The sequence below is a fragment of the Bos javanicus genome, chromosome 3 (genome assembly GCF_032452875.1).
Source record: "Bos javanicus breed banteng chromosome 3, ARS-OSU_banteng_1.0, whole genome shotgun sequence".
Taxonomy (NCBI): Eukaryota; Metazoa; Chordata; class Mammalia; order Artiodactyla; family Bovidae; genus Bos; species Bos javanicus.
The window spans coordinates 34212022-34234227 of NC_083870.1; the positions used below are offsets into that span (position 1 = coordinate 34212022).

General features: G+C 39.1%; 1 protein-coding gene across 1 annotated transcript in view; it reads right to left on the minus strand.

Annotated features, from left to right (window-relative positions):
* Window positions 1–21258, minus strand: part of GNAI3 (G protein subunit alpha i3) — a 44707-nt gene extending 23449 nt beyond the window's left edge. Inside the window, exon 1 of the mRNA XM_061410919.1 lies at window positions 20960–21258. Within this exon, the coding sequence (XP_061266903.1) occupies window positions 20960–21077 (118 nt within the window). The 5' untranslated portion in view covers window positions 21078–21258. The remainder of the gene's footprint in view (window positions 1–20959) is intronic.
* Between the last annotated feature and the right edge of the window lie 948 nt (window positions 21259–22206).

Here is a 22206-nt window from a genome sequence, read left to right on the forward strand (position 1 = left end):
ACAAATTTGGAAAACTCAGCAGTGGCCACAGGACTGGAAAAGGTCAGTTTTCATTCCAATCCCATAGAAAGGCAATGCCAAAGAATGCTCAAACTACTGCACAACCTTACTCATCTCACACACTAGCAAAGTACTGCTCAAAATTCTCCAAGCCAGGAGGCTTCAACAGTATGTGAACCGTGAACTTCCTGATGTTCAAGCTGGATTTAGAAAAGGCAGAGGAACCAGAGTTCAAATTGCCATACATCAAACTGCATCATCAAAAAAGCAAGAGCATTCCAAAAAAACATCTACTTTTGCTTTACTGACTACGCCAAAGCCTCTGGCTGTTATGGATCAAAACAAACTGTGGAAAATTCTTCAAGAAATGAAGACGACCTGACCTCCCTCCTGAGAAATCTGTATGTGGGACAAGAAGCAATAGTTAGAACTGGACATGGAACAACAGACTGGTTCCAAATTGGGAAAGTAGTACATCAAGGCTATATAATGTCACCCTGCTTATTTAACTTACATGCAGAGTACATCATGAGAAATGCTGGGCTGGGTGAAGCAGAAGTTGAAATCAGGATTACCTGGAGAAATATCAATAACCTCAGATAGGCAGATGACACCACCCTTATGGCAGAAAGTGAAGAAGAACTAAAGAGCCTCTCGATGAAAGTGAAAGAGGAGAGTGAAAAAGTTGGCTTAAAACTCAACATTCAGAAAACTAAGATCATGGCGTCTGGTCCCATCACGTCATGGCAAATAGATGGGGAAACAATGGAAACAGTGGCAGACTTTATTTTGGTGGGCTCCAAAATCAGTGCAGATGGTAAGTGCAGCCACGAAATTAAAAGGCGCTTTTCCCTTGGAAGAAAAGCTATGACCAACATAGATAGCATATTAAAAAGCAGAAACATTACTTTGCCAACAAAGGTCTGTCTAGTCAAAGCTATGGTTTTTCCAGTAGTCATGTATGGATGTGAGAGTTGAACTACAAAGAAAGCTGAGCACTGAAGAATTGGTGCTTTTGAACTGTGGTGTTGAAGAAGACTCTTGAGAGTACCTTGAACTGAAAGGAGATCCAAACAGTCCATCCTAAAGGAGATCAGTCCTGAATATTCATTGGAAGGACTGATGCTGAAGCTGCAACTCCAATACTTTGGCCACCTGATGGGAAGAACTGATTCATTTGAAAAAACCCTGATGCTGGCAAAGATTGAAGGCAGGAAGAGAAGGGGACCACAGAGGATGAAATGGTTGGATATCATCACCAACTCGATGGACATGAGTTTGAGTAAGTTCCAGGAGCTGGTGATGTAAAGGGAAGCCTGGCGTGCTGCACGCAGTCCATGGGATCACGAAGAGTCAGACACGACTGAGCGACTGAACTGAACTGAATAGCAGTGTTGGAAAGAAGTGATTTTGCCCATGCATATCTAAAAAAACCTTAATGATTTCATTCTGAGGAAGAGAATACAAAAGCATACCAGTTACATTTTATACAGTCTCAGACACACAATTCCCAGATTATCCTATGTTAGCAATAACTACAAAATTAACTATGAAAAGCAGCGATTAATGAAGTAATGTGTACCATTCTTTTATATAATGAAAACAGCATTTCAATCACTGATGTTGGATTATTTTGAGTGAAATAAGTTTATTAATCTCAGAATCAATTTCTACTCATCCCACTAAGTTCTACTCTATGAAGGTGCTGATTTTTTTTAAATGTTGCTCTCTCTCATGTTTTTTCAAAGCTACTCATAAAATGTCAGTTTGTCTTCTCTTTATCATACAACATTATCACACAACATACAGGTTTTTACCAGGCATCTAGTTCTATCTCTTAAAAGAAAGCACCTCTTACCACAGAACTAAACACAGGATCTGTTTCAGGGGGCATTCCATGGCACTTCATACAAGAAAAGAAAAGAATCACTTTATACCAAGTCTTTGACCCATTCAGTTTCTAGATCACTATGAAAAGCACCACCATCTTATCTTTCTTCCAACACGAAATCTAAGAGTCATCTGGAAGCCACTCACCCTTCTTTCTTTACATCAGGCTGTAATAAAATCTGATTAATCCTTTCTATTCTTCACATGCCTGAGCCTGACATTACATCTATTGTATGTTACTGCTATAATTTTCTCAAACTTCTAGCTTAAGGCCCCTCTTCCTTCTCGTCATCTCCAAAAGGCTCTATTTAAAAAAAAAAAAAATCAGTTTATCTAATAATTCTCCAAATTCTTACAACGTTTTCTATAAGCCTTTTTCTTATTAGTCTGAACTCTTTACTTTCACCTCAATCCTCTGTGCTCCACTGCTTCAAAAGTAAGTTCTCTAGTAACTTCTCATTCTTAGGTTTTCCCTAAACTGCTTTCCTTGTCTCACCTTCTTCCCCTAATATACATGTGGGGTTTGAAACTTCCTAATTTTATCTACATCTTTTTACATATCTTCCTTCAAAATTCATCAAGTTGAAGGAGAAATTCATTTAACTATGTCCAATCTTCAACAGTAAGGATATAAAGAATGGAGTAGACACAAAGGAATTGCAAAGACCGACTCTGGCTTGGAGCGGAAGGAACTGAAGATGACTTTGTAGGCAGAAGAGGCAGAACTGGGCAGGCGACAGGATATACAGGGGAAAAATCTGAAAGTTTCCAGAGACAGGAAGGAATGGGGTAAGTTTGGCTTAAAAGATTTATCCTTATAACAATATTTATCTAAGGGACATCCTATATAAAAAGGAAAAAAGGAGAAAATGAAGACAAATAACTAAGTTAGATGCTGTTTTCAATAAAAGAAGCAAGGCAGTCTGCAGAGAATAAAGGAATAGAATTATTAATAATTTAAAAATCATGTTATAAACTGTCAAACAGAACAAGAAAGAAACATGTGTACAGCTTGGTGCACACAATCACCAACACTGTAAAACCAAAACCAATTTACCAGTACATAGTCTACTGTAAAATCACTGTAATTACCTAAATATATTCTAAATTTTACTTTTAAGGAGCTCCTTGAGAGCAGGTTTCATCACAGGCCCCCTCTATTTCTTCCCACAACATATACTGTATTATGGGTATGAAAAGAAGAGGTGGTGATGATTTCTTTGCAGGTTTTCTTTTTAAGGTCAGTGAATTGCTAGCATAAATAAATCATTATATATCAGGAAACACATTTAGCTTACATACACACTGATTTTAAAAACCCTGAAAGATGGCTGATGCTCAAAAATACCATGTCACCTGATACCTCCTCTTTTTCTCTTCCACTTTTGACTAAAAGAAAACTTTAAAGTCAACCCAAAGAAGGTACGTGAGTTTATTATGCTTTTTCATATTTATGTGCCATCAGGTATAATAAATTTCTTCATCTATAAAACAGGGGTCCATAGGAGGTTCTTAGAGCAGTGCCCAGTACATAGTAGGTATTCAATAAATTTTAACTAGCCATTATTTGTGAATGCTGTTTTCTCTGTTCTGAGTACCACCAAGTGATGTTAAGGCCCAAAGAGCTTAACTTAATAAAAACTTGTTGGATATTGGATATTGATGTTGGTTCAAAATCGCAGTAGAAATGGTGTAATTACTTAGCTGCTCTCTCACAACAACAATACTATAGATAGAATCTGGATTCACACACTTAACAGCAACTTACAACCTAAAAGCTGCAGCAAATACATCAAAGCATTAGTCATTCTCTCTGCCCAACCCTGAGGAACAAAGACACTTTCTTCCTTAAATCTATTTTCAGTTCTAGATTCTCCTGTCTGCTATCTCTGCTCCCACACTTCTCACCCATCTGCACCTCTGCAGCTGTTTCTTAAGCTCCCCCACAGGTCTCTGCACTACTACCTCCTTCTACCTCATATACTAGTAGTTACTCCAGTGGCACCTGAAAAATCTCTCTTCCTTTCAAATACTTGTTTCTGTGGAAAAATCATGAAACTTCTAAAAGCCCAGGATTATAGCTGCAGCATAACCCCTTTTCTAGAGGTCTGCACAGCCCCCAGCATGTCAGTATTTTTGGATAACCCTCTAGCCAGTGCTAGACCAAGATACAGCTCATGGACTCTCCATAGGCCTCCAAAATCAGACTATGGGAACACATGACTGGAACATATAGGTATAGACAGCATCTCTCCCACAGCAAATTGAAAGCTTGGTCAGTACATTTTATTTTTCTTTCTAAATTATTTTCACCTTTCATTTACAACTCAGGCACTTAAGAAGATTTTTTTAGTCAAATGCCTTTCTCCAGGTGATCTTCCCAACCCAGGGATTGAACCTGGGTCTCCCACACTGCAGGGAGATTCTTTACCGCCTGAGCCACCAGGGCAGCCACGTAGTAACACACTATGCAAGAGGAGACTTTGGTGCTAGCTCTGCCATGACTAGCTTGTGACGGTGGGCAAGTAACCTCATTTAATGCCGAGTTTCCTTATACATAAAAGGTGAAGGATTTTGGCCTCAATGTGCTTTATGGCTGTATGCTAATATTCAATGACTGTATTATAATACTAAAGGCAGACTAACTAATTCTGACACACAGAGGCTTCAAATCAAACCATGGAGCCACATCTTCCTATTAATTCAACAATCCACAGTACTACCATAATACAGTGATCAGCATGTTCTCCAATTATGTACTCTAGTCAAGAAGGCACAAAGAGCAGAAAGAATTAAAGAGCGCAACAACAGTGAGAAGGTAAGAGCTGTTTAGCAGCCAAGCTCCTATAATCATGCTCAAGGATACTCTGTATTTATACAGTCTCAAACTAGAATAACATTCAAGTTGATTACTATTCATTAAAAAAAATGTGAATATCTATAACTAAAGATCACAGATGCACAATTCATGCTATTTACAATAAGATTATCTATTGTGGGAGGGGTCTCATGTTGATGTTTGGCATAAATCAACACAATACTGTAAAGCAATTATCCTTCAATTAAAAATAAATGTTTTAAAAAAGATTATCTATTGTTCATACTGATTCCTTTCTATTAAGGCAAAAGTAGCTAACAGAATAAAAATTCAGATTAAGGTAAAAAACTGACATTTCATCCAACATGCTTTTCAAGGTACAACAGTGATAGTGATAGTGAAGTTGCTCCGTCGTGTCCGACTCTTTGCGACCCCATGGACAGGAGCCAACCAAGCTTCTCCGTCCATGGGATTTTCCAGGCAAGAATACTGGAGTGGGTTGCCATCTCCTTCTCCAGGGGATCTTCCCGACCCAGGGATCGAACCCGGGTCTCCCGCATTGTAGGCAGACGCTTTACCGTCTGAGCCACCAGGGAAGGTCTCAAGGTACGATGCTTAACACAAAGACTAGTTTCCAGCTTTCTAACTCAGTAAAAGAAATGGTTAGCAAAATTACAGATGGGGAAAACATCACAGAACAAACAAAAATTGTTATTCAGCCTTTGAAACAAACAAACAAACAAAACACAAACATATCTTGCATTGCCTGGCACTGCTAGACACTGTGACTTCAAAGACAAATAAGTTTAGGAATTTATGGTCTTAAAGGAGAAGTTAGATCTATTTTTCTTGTGAAATTAACAAGTTTCCTTAACCTAAAATATAATTTTTTCACCTAGCTCACTGTCCCTCTAAGCATGCCAGTCTTCTGCATTTAAACATTCTTGAAAATACTATTCAATTCAATCTCAACTCTTTGCTGAAGCCTCCCCTATTCCCTCTGAACACAGTCAATTAATACTCCCTGCTCTGATGGCTGGCACAGATTATTTCCTTTCAGCATCAGCCCTAGAGGTTAATTTCCAAAATTAAGCCCCAAACTGTCCTTCCCAGTCACATCAACTCATTTTATCTCTAGCCAGCTCTGGATACTCAATAAGAAAAAAATTTTTGACTCTCTTTCCAGCTCCTAATCTCATAAACTGCTAATGGGTTTTTCTTGATTTTGATTAAAATGGTAATGAAACTTTTTGGTACAACCTGAAAATCCTTCCGCATCTATGTAATTCTCCTTCAAAGTGACTCTGACCAGGTTCAATTTGATCCTACATAGGCTAATGTCAAACACCAAAACACTAATACTTGAACAAATTATTTTAAGTATTTGAGTTGGGGTCTGTTTAGTATTCCACTAGCCCTAAACTCAAAAGCTTGCTCCTCGAAAGCACAAAAACACTGCCTTCTTTTTGTGTCCCTATCCCCAATCTAGAGCACATTGTAGGACAGAGTAGACACATAATAACTGTGGGGGAAATGGCTTGAGTTTCTATGAGATTCAGTGGTTGCCTAATCAACATTTTGCGAATGCCAGTTGCGATAGATGGAATTTTCAATGTTGGGCAGTTAACAGAAACAGGACATTTCCACTCCTCTGCTATCTTCAGTCAGCCCACACCCACTCGTGGTTACGTCTTCAACTCTCACCTCACAACTATATTTGACAATAAATCTGGACTCACTCACAAGTCTCCTATTTTCCCTGAGCTGTACTTAGGCCCTCAGTCATGACCGACTCTTTGCGACCCCATGGACTGTAGCCCACCAGGCTCCTCTGTCCATGGGATTCTCCAGGCAAGAATACTGGAGTGGGTTGCCATGCCCTCCTCCAGAGGATCTTCACAATCCACGGATCAAACCCAGGTCTCCTGCATTGCAGGCAGATTCTTTACCATCTGAGCCACCAGGGAAGCCCCCTATTCTCCCTATTCCCCTCTAAATTTTATTCTCAAACCCTGTTCCAGCTCTCTTATACCCATTATCTGCTTCAGTGAAATTAACTGCTATCAATCTGTCCTGTCCACTCTATATCCAATACCTGAAAGAGTGTAAGAAATGTTATGAGTGCTCATTACATATTTGTTCACTGAATGAATGAATGAATGAATGAATATCTTAACAATAAAAGATGGCAGTGAGTTGTGACTAGGACAAAGATAAAGGGTCTCCTCTCTGAGAAAGATTTTTCCAGGAAGTAACTATATACCAATCACCAAAGAGACTAAAAGTGCACTATTTTTATTAAACTTAATTGATACATTAAGAGTACCTGCCTACCCATAACCTCTTCTGGAGACATCCCTATTTCATTTGGGGGTTGGGGACTACAGGATCTGGGCCATGGCCCTCTCTATGACTGGATAATCAGTAAAAACCTCACACAGGACCCACCCAGTCACAGGCTGACAGAAGACCTACACCCTGTGTGACCTAGCTCCAAAAGATGAGTGTGTTAATGTTAGTCGCTCAGTCGTGCCCGACTGTTTACGACCCCATGGACTGCAGCCCACTAGGCTCCTCTGTCCATGAGATTTTCCAGGCAAAGATACTGGAGTGGGTTGCCATTTCCTTCTCCAACTCAGGGATCGAACCCGGGTCTTCTGCACAGCAGGCAGATTCTTTACCGACTGAGCTACAAGGGAAGCCCTCTCTGAACCATAGCCACTCTATTTTGACTTTTTAACTGTAAAATTTTTCTTAATAGCCAAAGCAGATGTCACCATTAATGACGTCAGTGTTTCTCTAGGTATAAGAAGATGCAAGAATTGGAACTCATAAAATCTTTTCCTGAAAGGATCTAACTATCTGAAGGCCTGTTCTGCCAGTTTTTCCCAGAGCACAGAGTGCCTCATTTATGATTTTCACCCTGAACTCCTTTCATGGGCCTTGAAAGTCAGCAGTGGCCATGACTGTATTTCATGACCATTCTATCCCATGGTGCTGAGAATGTCCATTCTCAGGTTTGGCAAAGATTTTGTTGATAGACCACTCAAAGTGCCTTACTGGAGTGAGTGAGTGAAGTCACTCAGTCGTGTCCGACTCTTTGCAATCCCATGAACTGTACAGCCTACCAGGCTCCTCCGTCCATGGGATTTTCCAGCCAAGAATACTGGAGTGGGTTGCCATTTCAACCAATCAATTATTGGAGGACTCTGCACTAGAAGACACAGAAAAAGTCATCCTAAACTACAAGGTCACAATGTGTGAAAACTAAGACTACCATTATAGCACATCAATACCATAAAGATATGTTAGTCGCTCAGTCGTGTCTGACTCTTTGCAACACCATGGACTGTAGCCTGCCAGGCTCCTCTGTCCATGGAATTTTCCAGGCAAGAAGACTGGAGTGCATTGCCATTCCCTTCTCCAGGGGATTGTCCTGACCCAGGGATCAAACCCAGGTCTCCTGCACTGCAGGCAGATTCTTTACCGTCTGAGACATGAGGGAAGTCCCCCCATAAAGGAAAGGATTCAGAAAGCTGGTCTGGAGAGAAAACAGTATAAACAAATGCACACAGAGACTCAGAGATGTCATGTGAGAGAGACTGCACAAAAGAAGACACGAAAAATAACTGAGGGAAGAGAGAATGTATGGGACCAAGGAGACAAAGGAGAGAGGCAGACACAAAGGAGAATCAGTAAGGACAAAGTAAAAAGAGGCAGAAATGGTGAATAATGAAGACAGTGAGAAAGAAACAGAATAAAGGCAGACAACAGGTGGCCAATGCCAATACTGCTTCAGTTTCTGCAGCCTGATTCTTCAGCTCTTCCTGCACTTTCATAAATCTATCTCTAGTTTAACAGTAATTCCCCTCTTCAACTCTAAGCTAGTTTGAGTGAGTTTTCTATCCCTTGTGACCCAACAAAACAAAACCACCATGACCACCACTTTGAATGGAACTGGCTTAAACCCCTTTTCTGGCCTTTAAACCTTTTTAAGTTGCTTCAATTAAATATTGAATGTAAGAAGAGATATTTATGACATGTGCAAGACAAAACAAATATATGTGTACCTATTACTCAATATAAAAAGTTAAACATTACCAGTTATCTGAAGTTACCTATGTGTCTCCTCTCAGTATCAATTACTTTTTCATTAAATATTTCTAGAAGGTAAATACGCAATAAGGGATGGGGAGAATTTTTTTTTAAATCTCTAACAACCAAGATATGTCTGGCTTACACAGTGGTGTAGGGTTTGTTCAGCTTCACATCTTTCATGGACTTGATCCTATCATTTTACAAGCCACATTATAAACCATAAAGTAGAAAGTTAACGTTCATAAACCACCTAAATGGGGACAAAATATTAAAAAAAAAAAAAAAAAAAAGATGCAGCTCACTTAGCCAAGTAGCTCTCCTCAAAATATTTTCACTTGAGAATATGAACAGTGTTACTAAAGATCATGTGTTTTCTTTGGACAACAAGTCAATTAAAAGGGGGAAGCAGGCTCTCTTCTTCACTTTTATGAAATATAACAAGTGTGCTTAAGGGATCAGTCATTTGCGAGCAAGAAGGGGGTTCATTTTCTGACTGCTGCAATGTTCTAATCCTGGCTTCTGGTGAGTAACTTTCCTTTTATTTCTTTGAAAGCAGAGCAACATAAAGTCACTGTAGTGCTAAGGCTAAATTACATGGTATATACATGTGACCTGACTGAAAACTATTTTTAAATAGGCACATTTCTTACCAGCTAGCTCTGCCTCAAAATTTTCTTGTGAAACAGAAATGTGAAATACACATTTAACCCATACAAATAATTCATAGCAGTGATGTCCTACAAAGTTAACTGTAATGTTACATCCATTCATCAAATTTTCACATTTAAAAATATTAGAATCATATTGCTACCTAAGTCTCAAACATTGATGGCAGCATACAGCACTTTTCTAAATGCCTATTTAATTGAATGCAAATGCCAACTTTAAAAATTCACCAGTAACAAAATATAAATTCAGTTGTCTACAATTTCAGTTCAGTTTCAATTCAAATTCAGTTATACATCCCTATGGATGTCTACAATTTCAATTTCCTTTACCATATAAATGCTCACCAAGGCTATAAGTCAAAACCCCAAAAAGTGGGTTCATACATGTATTTCTTTCTACTAACCTTTATTAGAGCATGAATTAGTAGCAGAATGGCAAAAAAGAGAGGTAATAAAAGGAAAGGAGAATGCAAAGTCTCTAGATGATTTCCCCAAAATTCTATCTATATTTACCTTTACCTAGGGGCTTCCTTGGTGGCTCAGTGGTAAAGAATCCACCCATAATGCAGGAGATGCATTTCGATCCCTGGGTCTGGAAGATCCCCTGGAGAAGGAAATGGCAACCCACTCCAGTATTCTTGCCCAGGAAATCCCATGGACAGAAGAGCCTGGCTGGCTACAGTCCACGGGGTCACAAAGTTGAACTAAACAACAACAAATCTTTATCTACTTAGCGACAGTAAAATGTAGCTTTTTAAAATACAGCTAGTAAAAATTCAAATCAATACTCTCCAAATGCCCTGTATACCTTTCCAGCCTTACCTCCTACACTCCTCCCATGCCAACCCTTTACTCCGGGGCAAATCTATTTGCTCATTCATATTTCTGAGTCTTTGTACATACTATTCCCTCTGCCTGGATGTGCTTCTCTCTACTCTCTGCCTTAAGAGTTTCTATTTATCCTTCAAAGTCTATCTCAAATGTCACCTCGGAGAGGACTTCCCTGATATGTCTCTCCCTCCTCCCAAAACTGGCTATTTTTTCTATAACAGCATTCCATTACCACTGTTTACTTGTGTATCTCCACAACTTGAACTGCTTAAGAGTTTTGTCTATTTCTCATTTATATCTCCAGGCTAGCAAAGTACCTGTGTACACATAAGACAATCAGATACCTAATCATAAATAAGTCAATAAACAAGCCTCCTTCTGAACACTGAAAACCAAAAAGCTTAATAAAAAGTAACCTTGACTAAATGCAATGCAGTGTCCTGAACTGGATTGTGCAGCAGAAAAAGAACATTCATGGAAAAACTGCTGAACTTCAAATAAAGTGTGAAATTAACATTAATGCATCAACATTAATCTCTTAGTTCTGACAAATAAACCACAGCTATGTAACACATCAACACTAAAGAAGATCAAGCAAATACTACACAGGAACTCCCTGCATTATTTCTGCAGCTTTCCTACAAACCTAAAATTATTCCCAAACAAAAAGCTTACTAAATAAACTTTTAAGTAGTCTAGAAAAAGTTGAAAACTACAAAATCAATGAGAACATGAACGTGGACTTTAATTACAACTGTAATAAAAATAAAAGAGTAAGAAACACATGTGTCTTCTTAGATATAGACAAAGAAAGGAAATTATTTTCAATAATCTGAAATGAGCCTAAACATGAAGAATTGTTAATGCTGCAAAATGGTAAAAAAAAAAAAAAAAAGGACTTACATCATTAAACTGAAGTAGTTCAATTTTTATTTTCAGAAATACATACATAACTCAATATTAAAATAACTTGCACAGAAAGGTTAAGACTGTGCCATCACGTCACATACATCAGAACTACAATATCTACATAAATCATTGTAGTATTTATATCATTACTTCAAACCAAGTCCTGTTCTGAAGTTAACAATTCCCATGTTCTAACTGCAGTACATAGAGGGGGGAATGTTCTATTAAAGGTATCTCACTCTAAAACAATCCTTCTGTAATTTACAGTAATTTGTAAAACATAACTTCAAGGTATGGGGCAAAATTCATTTCCTCATTAGTTCAAAAGTAGTGACTAAAGAGGAGCTTTGCTGCTCCTCAACTGATTTTAAAATATTTTTAACCTAATGATTCTAAAATTATATTGGTAAGTTCCAAGGTCATATCTAAGTATAAAATACTATCCATTAAATAAAACCTATAAAAACTAGAGATTTCAATACATGACTAAAACAGAAATCCAAATACAATGTTTAAAGATAACATGTTCCTAAGTTCTCAGAATTCAATGGAATACTATTTTACTTTTAAAATCCAACTTGAAAGGATAAAGGAAATTTTGAGTATTTAGCCAAGTGTAGATAGGTTGCACGATCAATCACTACAGGAAGATTAATTACAATATGACAAGAATCAGGTTATACTGCTCATTTTTAAAGAGGTCTGATTTAAATGGCCCCTGTTTTACAAGTGTAATAAGTGTTAACAGCAGGCCACGTGAATAAAAGCAGGAAATACAAGAACAATTTAAATATACCAAATAGTATATGTTTCAATCCTGGTGAGACATGCCTGTCATGCCAGCTATAGATTTATACAAACAGCTAAAAAAATAGGATACCGTCCACTTTTAAGCAATGAAAATTTTTTGAGATGTAAAATACTAACAACACACAAAAAACTTAAGACTTTTATATGATTATTAAAACATTTACCTGAGATACAGACATGTGACTATAGCAAAAAAACAGTAACAGGACAATGTATCTCAGCTAATCCTTAAAAGTCTTAAACTTTAAATATCTTCTAAGTTAAATTCAGAAATCAAAGCAAACTCATGTCTAAAGACTGTATCTGGGAACTCCCTGGCAGTCCAGTGGTTAGGACTCTGCGCTTTCAGTGCCATGGGCCCTGGTTCAATCCCTGGTTGGAAACGAAGATCCCATAAGCTGTGCGGCATATCCAAAAGGAAAACACAAGACTGTATCCTCCTGAAAATTGTTTCAAAGATCACCTAGGCCATTATTCAGGTACAAGTCAAATAAATTTGGTCTTTCTGGTATCCTTTCTTTGCTTGGTTCTTATCAGATATATTCATTTCTGTTAGCACCTAATAGCAAGACATCAAAAATAGTGTATTGCATTTACATACAGTGCTGCATCAAAACTGGAACAATTAAACAGTGATCCTAACACTGTTATTCAGTTCAAGAAGCTTGAATTACAGAAATGACACGGATGATTGCTACGTAGGTAAAACAATAGCCTGGATAGATAAAAGTTTAAAGATAACTCTAACTTGCCCAACACTGATAAAGAATTAGACAAAATGAAGATAATTAAAATAGGTAGGAAAATCAAATACTAGAAGAATTTATTTATATCCTCTTGAATATTTACATACAAGTACTTCGTGAATTTATGTCTTTCAAGTTTTAAACTTGTCTTTAACTATCTTCCTAAACAGCTTTATTATGTTACACTACTTTCAATCAGACTCAAGAAAAAGAGAAATAACACAAATATAGCCTTGTTAATAACTTGCTAAAATATTCCATCTAGTTGACAATATTAATTTCACAGACAAGGGACCCCTGAAGTTGGACCTCACTGTACAGAAAAAGGAAAATGAAGCTCAGAGATGAGGACTGCTCTTCCAGTTTTCAGTCTCTGCCCTACATTACATGCTATCTCCTATTTCTCAATTGAGTTACTAGTCCAAATAGATGGATTTTATTAGTGCTAGTCTACTGTATTCTGTTTACTACAAAACAAATGTTTTTAATTTTTATTGGAGTATAGTTGCTTTACGATGTTGGGTTAGTTTCTCCTGTACAGCAAAGTGAATCAGCGGGACATATACATATCCCTTCTTTTGTGGATTCCTTTCTTTTCATTTAAGTCACCACAGAGCACTGAGTACAGTCCTCTGAGTTACACAGCAGGCTCTCATTAGTTATCTATTTTATACATAATATCAATAGTGTATATATGTCAATCTCAATCTCCCAATTCATCCTACCCTATGGACTTCTCAGGTGGCTCAGTGATAAAGAATCTCCTGCCAAGCAGGAGGTGCCTGCTTCAATCTCTGGGTCAGGAAGATCCCCCAGACAAGGAAATGGCAACCCACTCCAGTATTCTTGCCTGGGAAATCCCACGGACAAAGGAGCCTGGTGGACTACAGTCCACGGGGTTGCAGAGAGTCAGACAGGACTTTCACAAAGAGTCAGACAGGACTTAGCAACTAAACAGCAACAACAACATACCACAAACTGGTAATCTGAACAAATTTAGTGTCCACTGCTCTAGACAATTCTTATAAGACCCACGTTTTAATTTTTTGGTCTTTACTGCTAATATTCTAGCTCGTGAATACTTAAAGCATATCTTCCTTCCCATTTCTCCTAACAAGCCCCACTTCCAAATAAAACCAAACAGAAGAAGACACGGCATGGATAACTAAAATCTAAGAGCAATCTCTTTACCAAATGTTTTTACCTACTCTCTAACAAAAACCTCTAAGCAAGGTTATTAACAAGGAGAAAAATGGTCCATTTTCCCTCTCCCTTAGCTCCGGACAATTTTCTGGTGCTCATAAAAATAATAGAGGGGGAAAAAATTAATAATAATAGAGGGAAAAGTTAGCCAGGAAAAAGTAGGGACAATGATGCATAGATTCTGAACTGATTATATGCATTTAAGAAAATTAATTCCTGAATTAAAAATCAAAGGTAGGACTTCTCTGGTGGTCCAGAGGTTAAGAATCTGCCTGCCAATGCAGGGGACACAGGTTTGATCCCTGGTCCAGGAAGATTGCACATATCATGGGGCAATTAAGCCTGTGTGCCACAGCTATTGAGCCTGCGCTCCACAGTGAGAAGCTTGTGAACTGCAACCAGAGAGTAGTCTCCACTCTCCACAACTAAAGAAAGCCCACGCTCAGCCATGAAAACCCAGCACAGCCAAAAATAAAAATATAAATTAAAAATAAATAAATAAATAAAAATAAAAGGTAATTAAATTCAAGTGATATTAACTACTCTGGTTGGATGTGTTGCTGTTTTGTTTGACCTTGCCATACACCATGTAGGATCTTAGTTCCTCTACCAGGGATTGAACTCAACCCCCTTGCATCTGGAAAGAAAATCTCTGAGTTGGATATGTTGATAATGGGAGCTTAAAATCTTGCATCTACCTGAAGTTGAATTTAATTACATCTCCCAACTACACAAAGTGACAACTTGATGTTGAAAATTAGCAGCCATGCTCTTGTGAATTAAAGAAAAACTAAATAATGATATGTTTAGCTCTTCAATTCATCTCATTCCATTAAGTTCAGCTTACATTTAATGAGTGTCTACTAGCTAGGCATTCAGTTCAGTTCAGTCGCTCAGTCGTGTCCGACTCTTTGCTAGGCATTATCATCTATTAAACATTAACTCTCTAGCCAAGCCTTTTTAATAGAGAACTTGGCCCACCTAGTCCCTGAAAGGGTCAGCCTTATGAAACTCATGATACCCCACAACCCTGCCATATTCCCACCACAGGTAGGCACCTGAAAGGGATGGGCCAATCTGATATTCTTTTCCAGGAACCCAGAATGAGAATCCTGGGAACCTGAGTCAGACGATATGAAGTACCTGAACTACCAGATTAGGCAGTGTGTGAGCCAGAGGTATCACAGTAAGTCAAAATTGAAGACTTAGGGAAGGGAAGTAGGAGCAAAGAGGTCCTGAGTGAGCAGAGAAAGCTGATCTGAAGAGGTGACTTACCAACAAAGCAGAGCAAGTGACCAGTCTCTAGGAGAAATGGGGGTAGGGGACATGTATTACATTCCACATGCATTCAACCTGCTTGTATTTCCTTTCTTATCTATCCTTGGATGTCTGATGCCTATAAAGTTGCCCACTGTGTCTTTTCAACAAAGACCTCCTTGACTGGAACAAGTATGAATGAGTTTCTTACAGGCAAAACACCTTAGCATTATATTAGGTGCTGCAGCAGATATAAAGATATAAAAACACCAAGTTCACTCAGCCCTCAAAGGCCATACATAGTTAGGAGCTGCTAAGTTTACAAATAACCATAATATAAGGTAGATGATAGCATAAAAAGTACTATGAGGTTTCAAAAAGAGGGATACATCATATCCAACTCAGAACATCAAAAAGGTTTCAGGGAGGAAAGGAAACTAAAATAGTAATCATAACAGATGGTGCTTGGAATAGTTAAAAAAATGTGTTTACTAAGAAAAATATAATGTTGGAGACATTAGTCAAGTCAATAACATAAAAAATCATTTTACTGGTTCAGGAAATACAAAAATCTGGTTAACAACTGAGTCACAGAATTTGGCAACTGACTGATTGTATGGATAAGAGCAAGCCAGGAGTTTAAAAAAAAAAAAGTTTAGTTTTCAGGGTAGGTGATTTTGAGAATGATAATCTCAGAACAGAAAGGTTCACAGGAGGTGGATTTGGGGAAGAGAAGTGAAGAGGGGAGGCAAGTTCTGTACTGGATATACTGACTTGAGGCAAGTGGCAGTGAGCAGTTCATTAATCACTGGGGAACTGTAGAAAGAGAAGCCCTCTAAAGCACAGAAAACGGTTTTCTCAAAATTCCAAGTAAAAAACCTTTAGAGAAAAGAGGTAAAAGACTTTTCAGTGTCTAGGTTTTCCCTTTGCATTCTGAATGTCCCATTTTTGCCCAGCTACTGATGTTCCGGTCCAAAGGTGACAGACTTTAAGGAGGTTAGGCAGTATCATAGAAGAACTTGATGAAGATACGGTTCTTCTCTCCAGAAAACCCCATGTAACCACAAATATTGCTAACAATTTTATAAAGTTTATGGATCTTCTGAAGCCCTAAGGAGTACACACACCCCAGGTTTTTTGTTTTTTTAAAAAAGGCATGATGTGAAAGACCCTGTGGAAGGAGAGAGTGGGTTGGAAGAAAAAGAGGAAATATCTGCAGGGACTCATCCACTCCCTTTTCCCTTCCAAGCAACTAGAGCATGAAGCAGCACACCATGGCGGAGAGGCAGAGTGACAAGCACAGAGCTCAAGGTCTGCGGTTTTACCAACCATCTGTAAGAGAATGAACTACTTTTATCAGAGATATCTGCCTCCAAACTAAAAGATTTTTAGTAGTAGTCTAACACTGGGCTGGAGGAAGCACAAGCTGGAATCAAGACTGCTGGGAGAAATATCAATAACCTCAGATATGCAGATGACACCACCCTTATGGCAGAAAGTGAAGAGGAACTAAAGAGCCTCTTGATGAAAGTGAAAGAGGAGAGTGAAAAAGTTGGCTTAAAGCTCAACATTCAGAAAACGAAGATCATGGCATCTGGTCCTATCACTTCATGGCAAATAGATGGGGAAACAGTGGAAACAGTGGCTGACTTTATTTTTCTGGGCTCCAAAATCACTGCGGATGGTGACTTCAGCCATGAAATTAAAAGACACTTACTCCTTGGAAGGAAAGTTATGACCAACCTAGACAGCATATTCAAAAGCAGAGACGTTACTTTGTCAACAAAGGTCCATCTAGTCAAGGCTATGGTTTTTCCAGTGGTCATGTATGGATGTGAGAGTTGGACTGTGAAGAAAGCTGAGTGCCGAAGAATTGATGCTTTTGAACTGTGGTGTTGGAGAAGACTCTTGAGAGTCCCTTGGACTGCAAGGAGATCCAACCAGTCCAACCTAAAGGAGATCAGTCCTGGGTGTTCATTGGAAGGACTGATGTTGAAGCTGAAGCTCCAATACTGGCCACCTGATGTGAAGAGCTGACTCATTTGAAAAGACCCTGATGCTGGGAAAGATTGAGGGCAGGAGGAGAGGGGACGACAGAGGATGAGATGGTTGGACGGCATCACCGACTCAATGGACATGGGTTTGGGTGGACTCCAGGAGTTGATGATGGACAGGGAGGCCTGGCGTGCTGTGGTTCATGGGGTCGCAGAGTCGGACACGACTGAGCGACTTTAACTAACTAACTAATACTCTGCATGCAACTTAATTTTTGCCCTGCCACTACCAGCAAAATCCTAAAGAAGAAAGCATTAACCTCATTTTGTGTAACAATGCTTTCTCAAGGTCTGCTAAGGGGAACTATCAAGAAATGGATCGAGATAGCACAGGAGTAGATCATTTAGTAACCCACAAAACTAAAAGATAATGTTTAATGCCTTCTACCACGAAAGAGTTGTATTAAAATTCTTTGAAGGTCTTTGAAAAGGGTTCATTAATATTTGAAAAAAAAAATTTGAAAAATAATCAAATATCTGTCTGAAACACCCTTGAAAAAAGCAACTAAAATGATGTTTTCCAATCATTGTAATAACAGAAGTCACCATTTAGTTAGTATTTATTTGCTAAACAGTTTACATATATTATCTCATTTGAACTTTAGAAATAAGTATCACATCCCCACTTTATATGTGAAAATAAGACTCCTAGGGCTAAGTTACATGCTTTGGGTCTCACAGCTAGTAAATGGAGGTGGGAATTGAATTCAGTTTTATGTGACTCCAAAAGCACTGCTCATATCCATTATACCAGCGATTCCCAACTTTAGTCACATCATGCTGCATGCTTAAAATTATAATACTTGTATAGATTACCAACGTAAACTGGAGAGACCTGGTGAAAATAACATACGTTTTCTTTATATTATAAAATTATGGCATGAAAAATAAAGTACAAAATGTTACAGATGATATTAAACACTAATTGGTACAAATCTTCCAAATCAAATATTTTCGATTGCCAAACTCAGAAAAGTGTACTGGTGGAATCATACCAAAAATGTTCAAATATCATTCTAACTGCTGTGAAATTTGAAAAGTTAGTTACAAAATGATTTAAAATCATAAAAATGATTTAAAAATTCAAAACCATAAAACATTTGCAAACAGCACACTGCAAGCCTTCCTATGCACTACACTCTGGTTAGGAAGCCCTGTATAACATAATTTTGTTTTTTTACAGAATATTATGATTAGACAGTATATCAAGAGCTTCTCAATAACACATCTAAAAGAAATTTAAACAAAAAGTAACAAAACAGGTACAATACTGCATTCCTCCTGAATTTCTGTAGTAACTTTAATTGGTAACATTCATTTTGTTAAAATAATAACAATGATTGCAACTTAGACCAAATTTGATAGTTTTACACAGAGGAAGTAAAAATGACTTGCATGTATATCAAAGGAGGTATTCAACAGCAAAATTATTTGTATACTGTGATAAGTGCATTTTGTTTATAGAAATAGCAAAGAAGATAATTTTAATTTCATATATGTGTTATGTCGGGAGAAGGCAATGGCAACCCACTCCAGTACTCTTGCCTGGAAAATCCCATGGATGGAGGAGCCTGGTAGGCTGCAGTCCATGGGGTCGCACAGAGTCGGACACGACTGAAGCGACTTGGCAGCATGTGTTATGTCATGACTCAAGCAAATGCATCTCTCTCTGCAACCTGCTTGAATCTGTTCATTTAACTTGCTCAAGAATATTAAAAAAAAAATTACTTAAAACAATGAAATTGATTAAAAAGTAAAATCAAATGTTGTAGTACTTTGATTTTTACCTACTGCTTTTGAAATTTCCTAAGTGATCATATGTTTAATTTTGGTTTTAATTAAATGCACTGTTTATAAAGTCATGTATTACAACAGCCTAATATCCTGAGGGGATCTCTGATTATGAATGTAAACCAAAATAATCATAGAAGATAAAAACACACCTTTACTTTCATAACCAACTGATCAATAGAAACAATGCTAATGCCTTGAGTACTATAGTTTATATCAAACATCTGAAAGATCCCAAGGAGCTATGTCCAACAGTAGCTGGCACATGCTGGTTAACAGTTTATATTTAAGCATCTACTAAATACCAGGGACCATGCTCATTCACAAATGATACCTGTTCTATGGAAGAGTAGCAGTTTGAAACTTCAGTTTTTTTTTTCATACATTCTGTAAGATCAAGTATTCAAACTGAAGGCTTAAACTCCAGTGCATAACTTCCTTTCTTTATTCAAAAAGCTGTTACCAGGCCTCCTGCAACCTACAAACTACCAAATACGTTAACATGAAAAGACTAGCATGGGCACCCTGAACACCCTAGAGTACAAAATAAACCCTGGGTTATGGTGGTACATTCTGTCCTCTGGAGCTTCACACCATAAAAATTTGGCACTTATCCTAAAGCAACTTCTTTTTCCCAAAAATCAATTGTTTTAAAAAGCAAAGTTCTATTGCTTACAGAAACCATTATTTCCATTTACTCTTCCCTAACAGATCCCTAGAAAATACTAACAGTGAAGAAAAAATATGGCCTGATTTATTGGTAAGCTGACATCAGGGTATTTTATATGATTCACTGAGCTTCTAGAAAACAATCTCTCAAAAATTCTAAAACTAACCAGGCTGAGTAAAATGCATCTGACTGTACATAAAAACTACTTAAAACAAATGTCAAGTAAAATAAACAGTAATTCCTGAAGCCAATATTTTTCGTTTGAAGACAAAAAAGCCCAGCTCAAAAGAAGTCTGTCACAGTCATCTTTTACAGTAAGTCCAATTCCATAATTTATCCTAAGATAACTGCATTCCCACTGCACATCATCCCTAGCAAATATTCATCAACTCCCACTGTGTAACCTATTGTCATCATCACATCCTATGCCACAAACCTCAAACAAGCCAGTCCTTAAATATCCTCAGCTCACACCAGCTCCCCCTTTATAAAAACAATGGAAGGAGTTATAAAAAACCTTAAGAAAATAAAAATAATAGGAAATAGTGGATAAGTACACACAGCCTCTACACTCAAACTCTTTACCTTTACACCTGAGAACTTGTCAGTTATTTCAACCATACACTTTTATGTTCCTGGACGACCCAGGGTTCCTCCACCTCAGCGAGAGCTCGAAATGTCCACTCTCTAATAAATGACAGGGTCCTATGTGACCACTCTGTCCAAGACCCCCTCTCTATTTATATTAATTATTCAAACCCCCACCCCAGCTCTAATCTGTCATAAAGTATCACCACGCTCCAAACTCACAGTTCATTATACAAGCCCAACACACTCTCCAGTCCTCAACACCAACTTACTCTAACCCTTCCCTTGAAAAACCTTCTCTAACATCAGCTCTTCCTTTATGAGCTTTTCCCATATTCCCAATACAGTCTCAATGTCCTATTGGACCACATTTCGAAGCTCCTTCGCTAAACACAATCCAGCATGGTGGCACACCCTCTTTCCAGACTAATTCCTACAACCCCAAAACCCCACCCCTTCATCACGCCCTCCGGCATCAGCCACCAACCCCACACCACGCCCCACGTCCGTCACGCCCTCCAGATTCTTCGGGGTCCTCTTCTCCCGCCCGGCCCGACGCCCCATTAGGACTCTCAAGCGCCTGGGCCCTCTAAACCACCCCGCCAGCCCCGCCCCCAGCCCCTCACCGAGTAGCAGCAGCTTCACTTCTTTGGCCGCTTTCTCCCCGTCCTCCCGCAAGTTGCGGTCGATCATCTTGCTTCGCTCCACCGCCGCCTTATCTTCGGCGCTCAACGTGCACCCCATGGCGGCGGCGGAAGAAGGGACCGGGCCGGGGCTCACTCAAAAACCGCGGAGACTGCGGCTTAGCAGGCGGAGAGAAGAATCTACTGCTGGGCGGCGGCCCTCTCCGTCAGCTCCCAGAGCGCCCAGAGGAACCGGATATCCGGCGTTTTACGACACTTCCGGCAACGCCCGCGGCCGTTACTTCTTCGACCTCCCTAGCTGGGGTAAAGGAGGCGTGACCAAAAGCGGAAGTACGGAGAGAGAGAGAGACCAGGACGCCGAGTGTTGGTTCCGAGATGTAGGGCGGCCCTGTCGAGTTTACCGGGCGCCGCTCGACTTTAGTCCCCTTTCACCTTTTTGGCTGTCTTATTTGGATGAATATAGAGATACCAGGGACTGGTTTCTCCGGTTCAAGGCACCCTCCCGAGGTCGCACGGCCGATTGGCGTGGGGAATGGGAATTCCCAAGAAAAGCCCGCAATCCGCACGGGAATTTCTGCTGGGAATTTTTCACTGGCCAGAAAACGCAGTTAAATTCTGGCTGTGGAGATCTGAGACCAAGTGTAGGATAGTTTGTCTGTTGGTGTCGTCCCAGCCAGAGCTATGGGATGAGAATTACAGAGTCTGGGCCTCGCCGCGGTCACGCTCCACATCTGGAAATAGTTAAGACCCACCATGCCTGGGACTTTGCAGTCCCTTTCTGCCCTCTCCTCTGGCTCACCTACTGGTACCCAGTGGGCTTGAGAGTTTCCCCGCTACTGTATTGGTAAAGGATCTCTTGAAATCGGTAACAGATCTTGCATAAGGTAAGAATGTGGTTTTTCCATGAAATTTCCATGCTGCCTTTCCCCCACACAAGCCAGGTTTAGCCCTGACATATTGTCGTGTGTTAAGGGCTTAGGACTTCTACCAAGATTAGTCAACCAAAGTTCCACACCCTAAAACAAACCGGTGCATCCTATTAAAATTTCCTGTTGTGGTAACACACGAAAAGAGAAGTCATAGTAAAATTTGTTTCTCAGCTATAGTATCACCTGGAAGTTGATAAATCCCCTATGAAAGCCCCACACTGATACCCTTTTTACTCATAATCCTGGATTCTATGGTGAAAGTAGCCCTACATTACCGTTACTTCCAAAGAGCCCCACAAA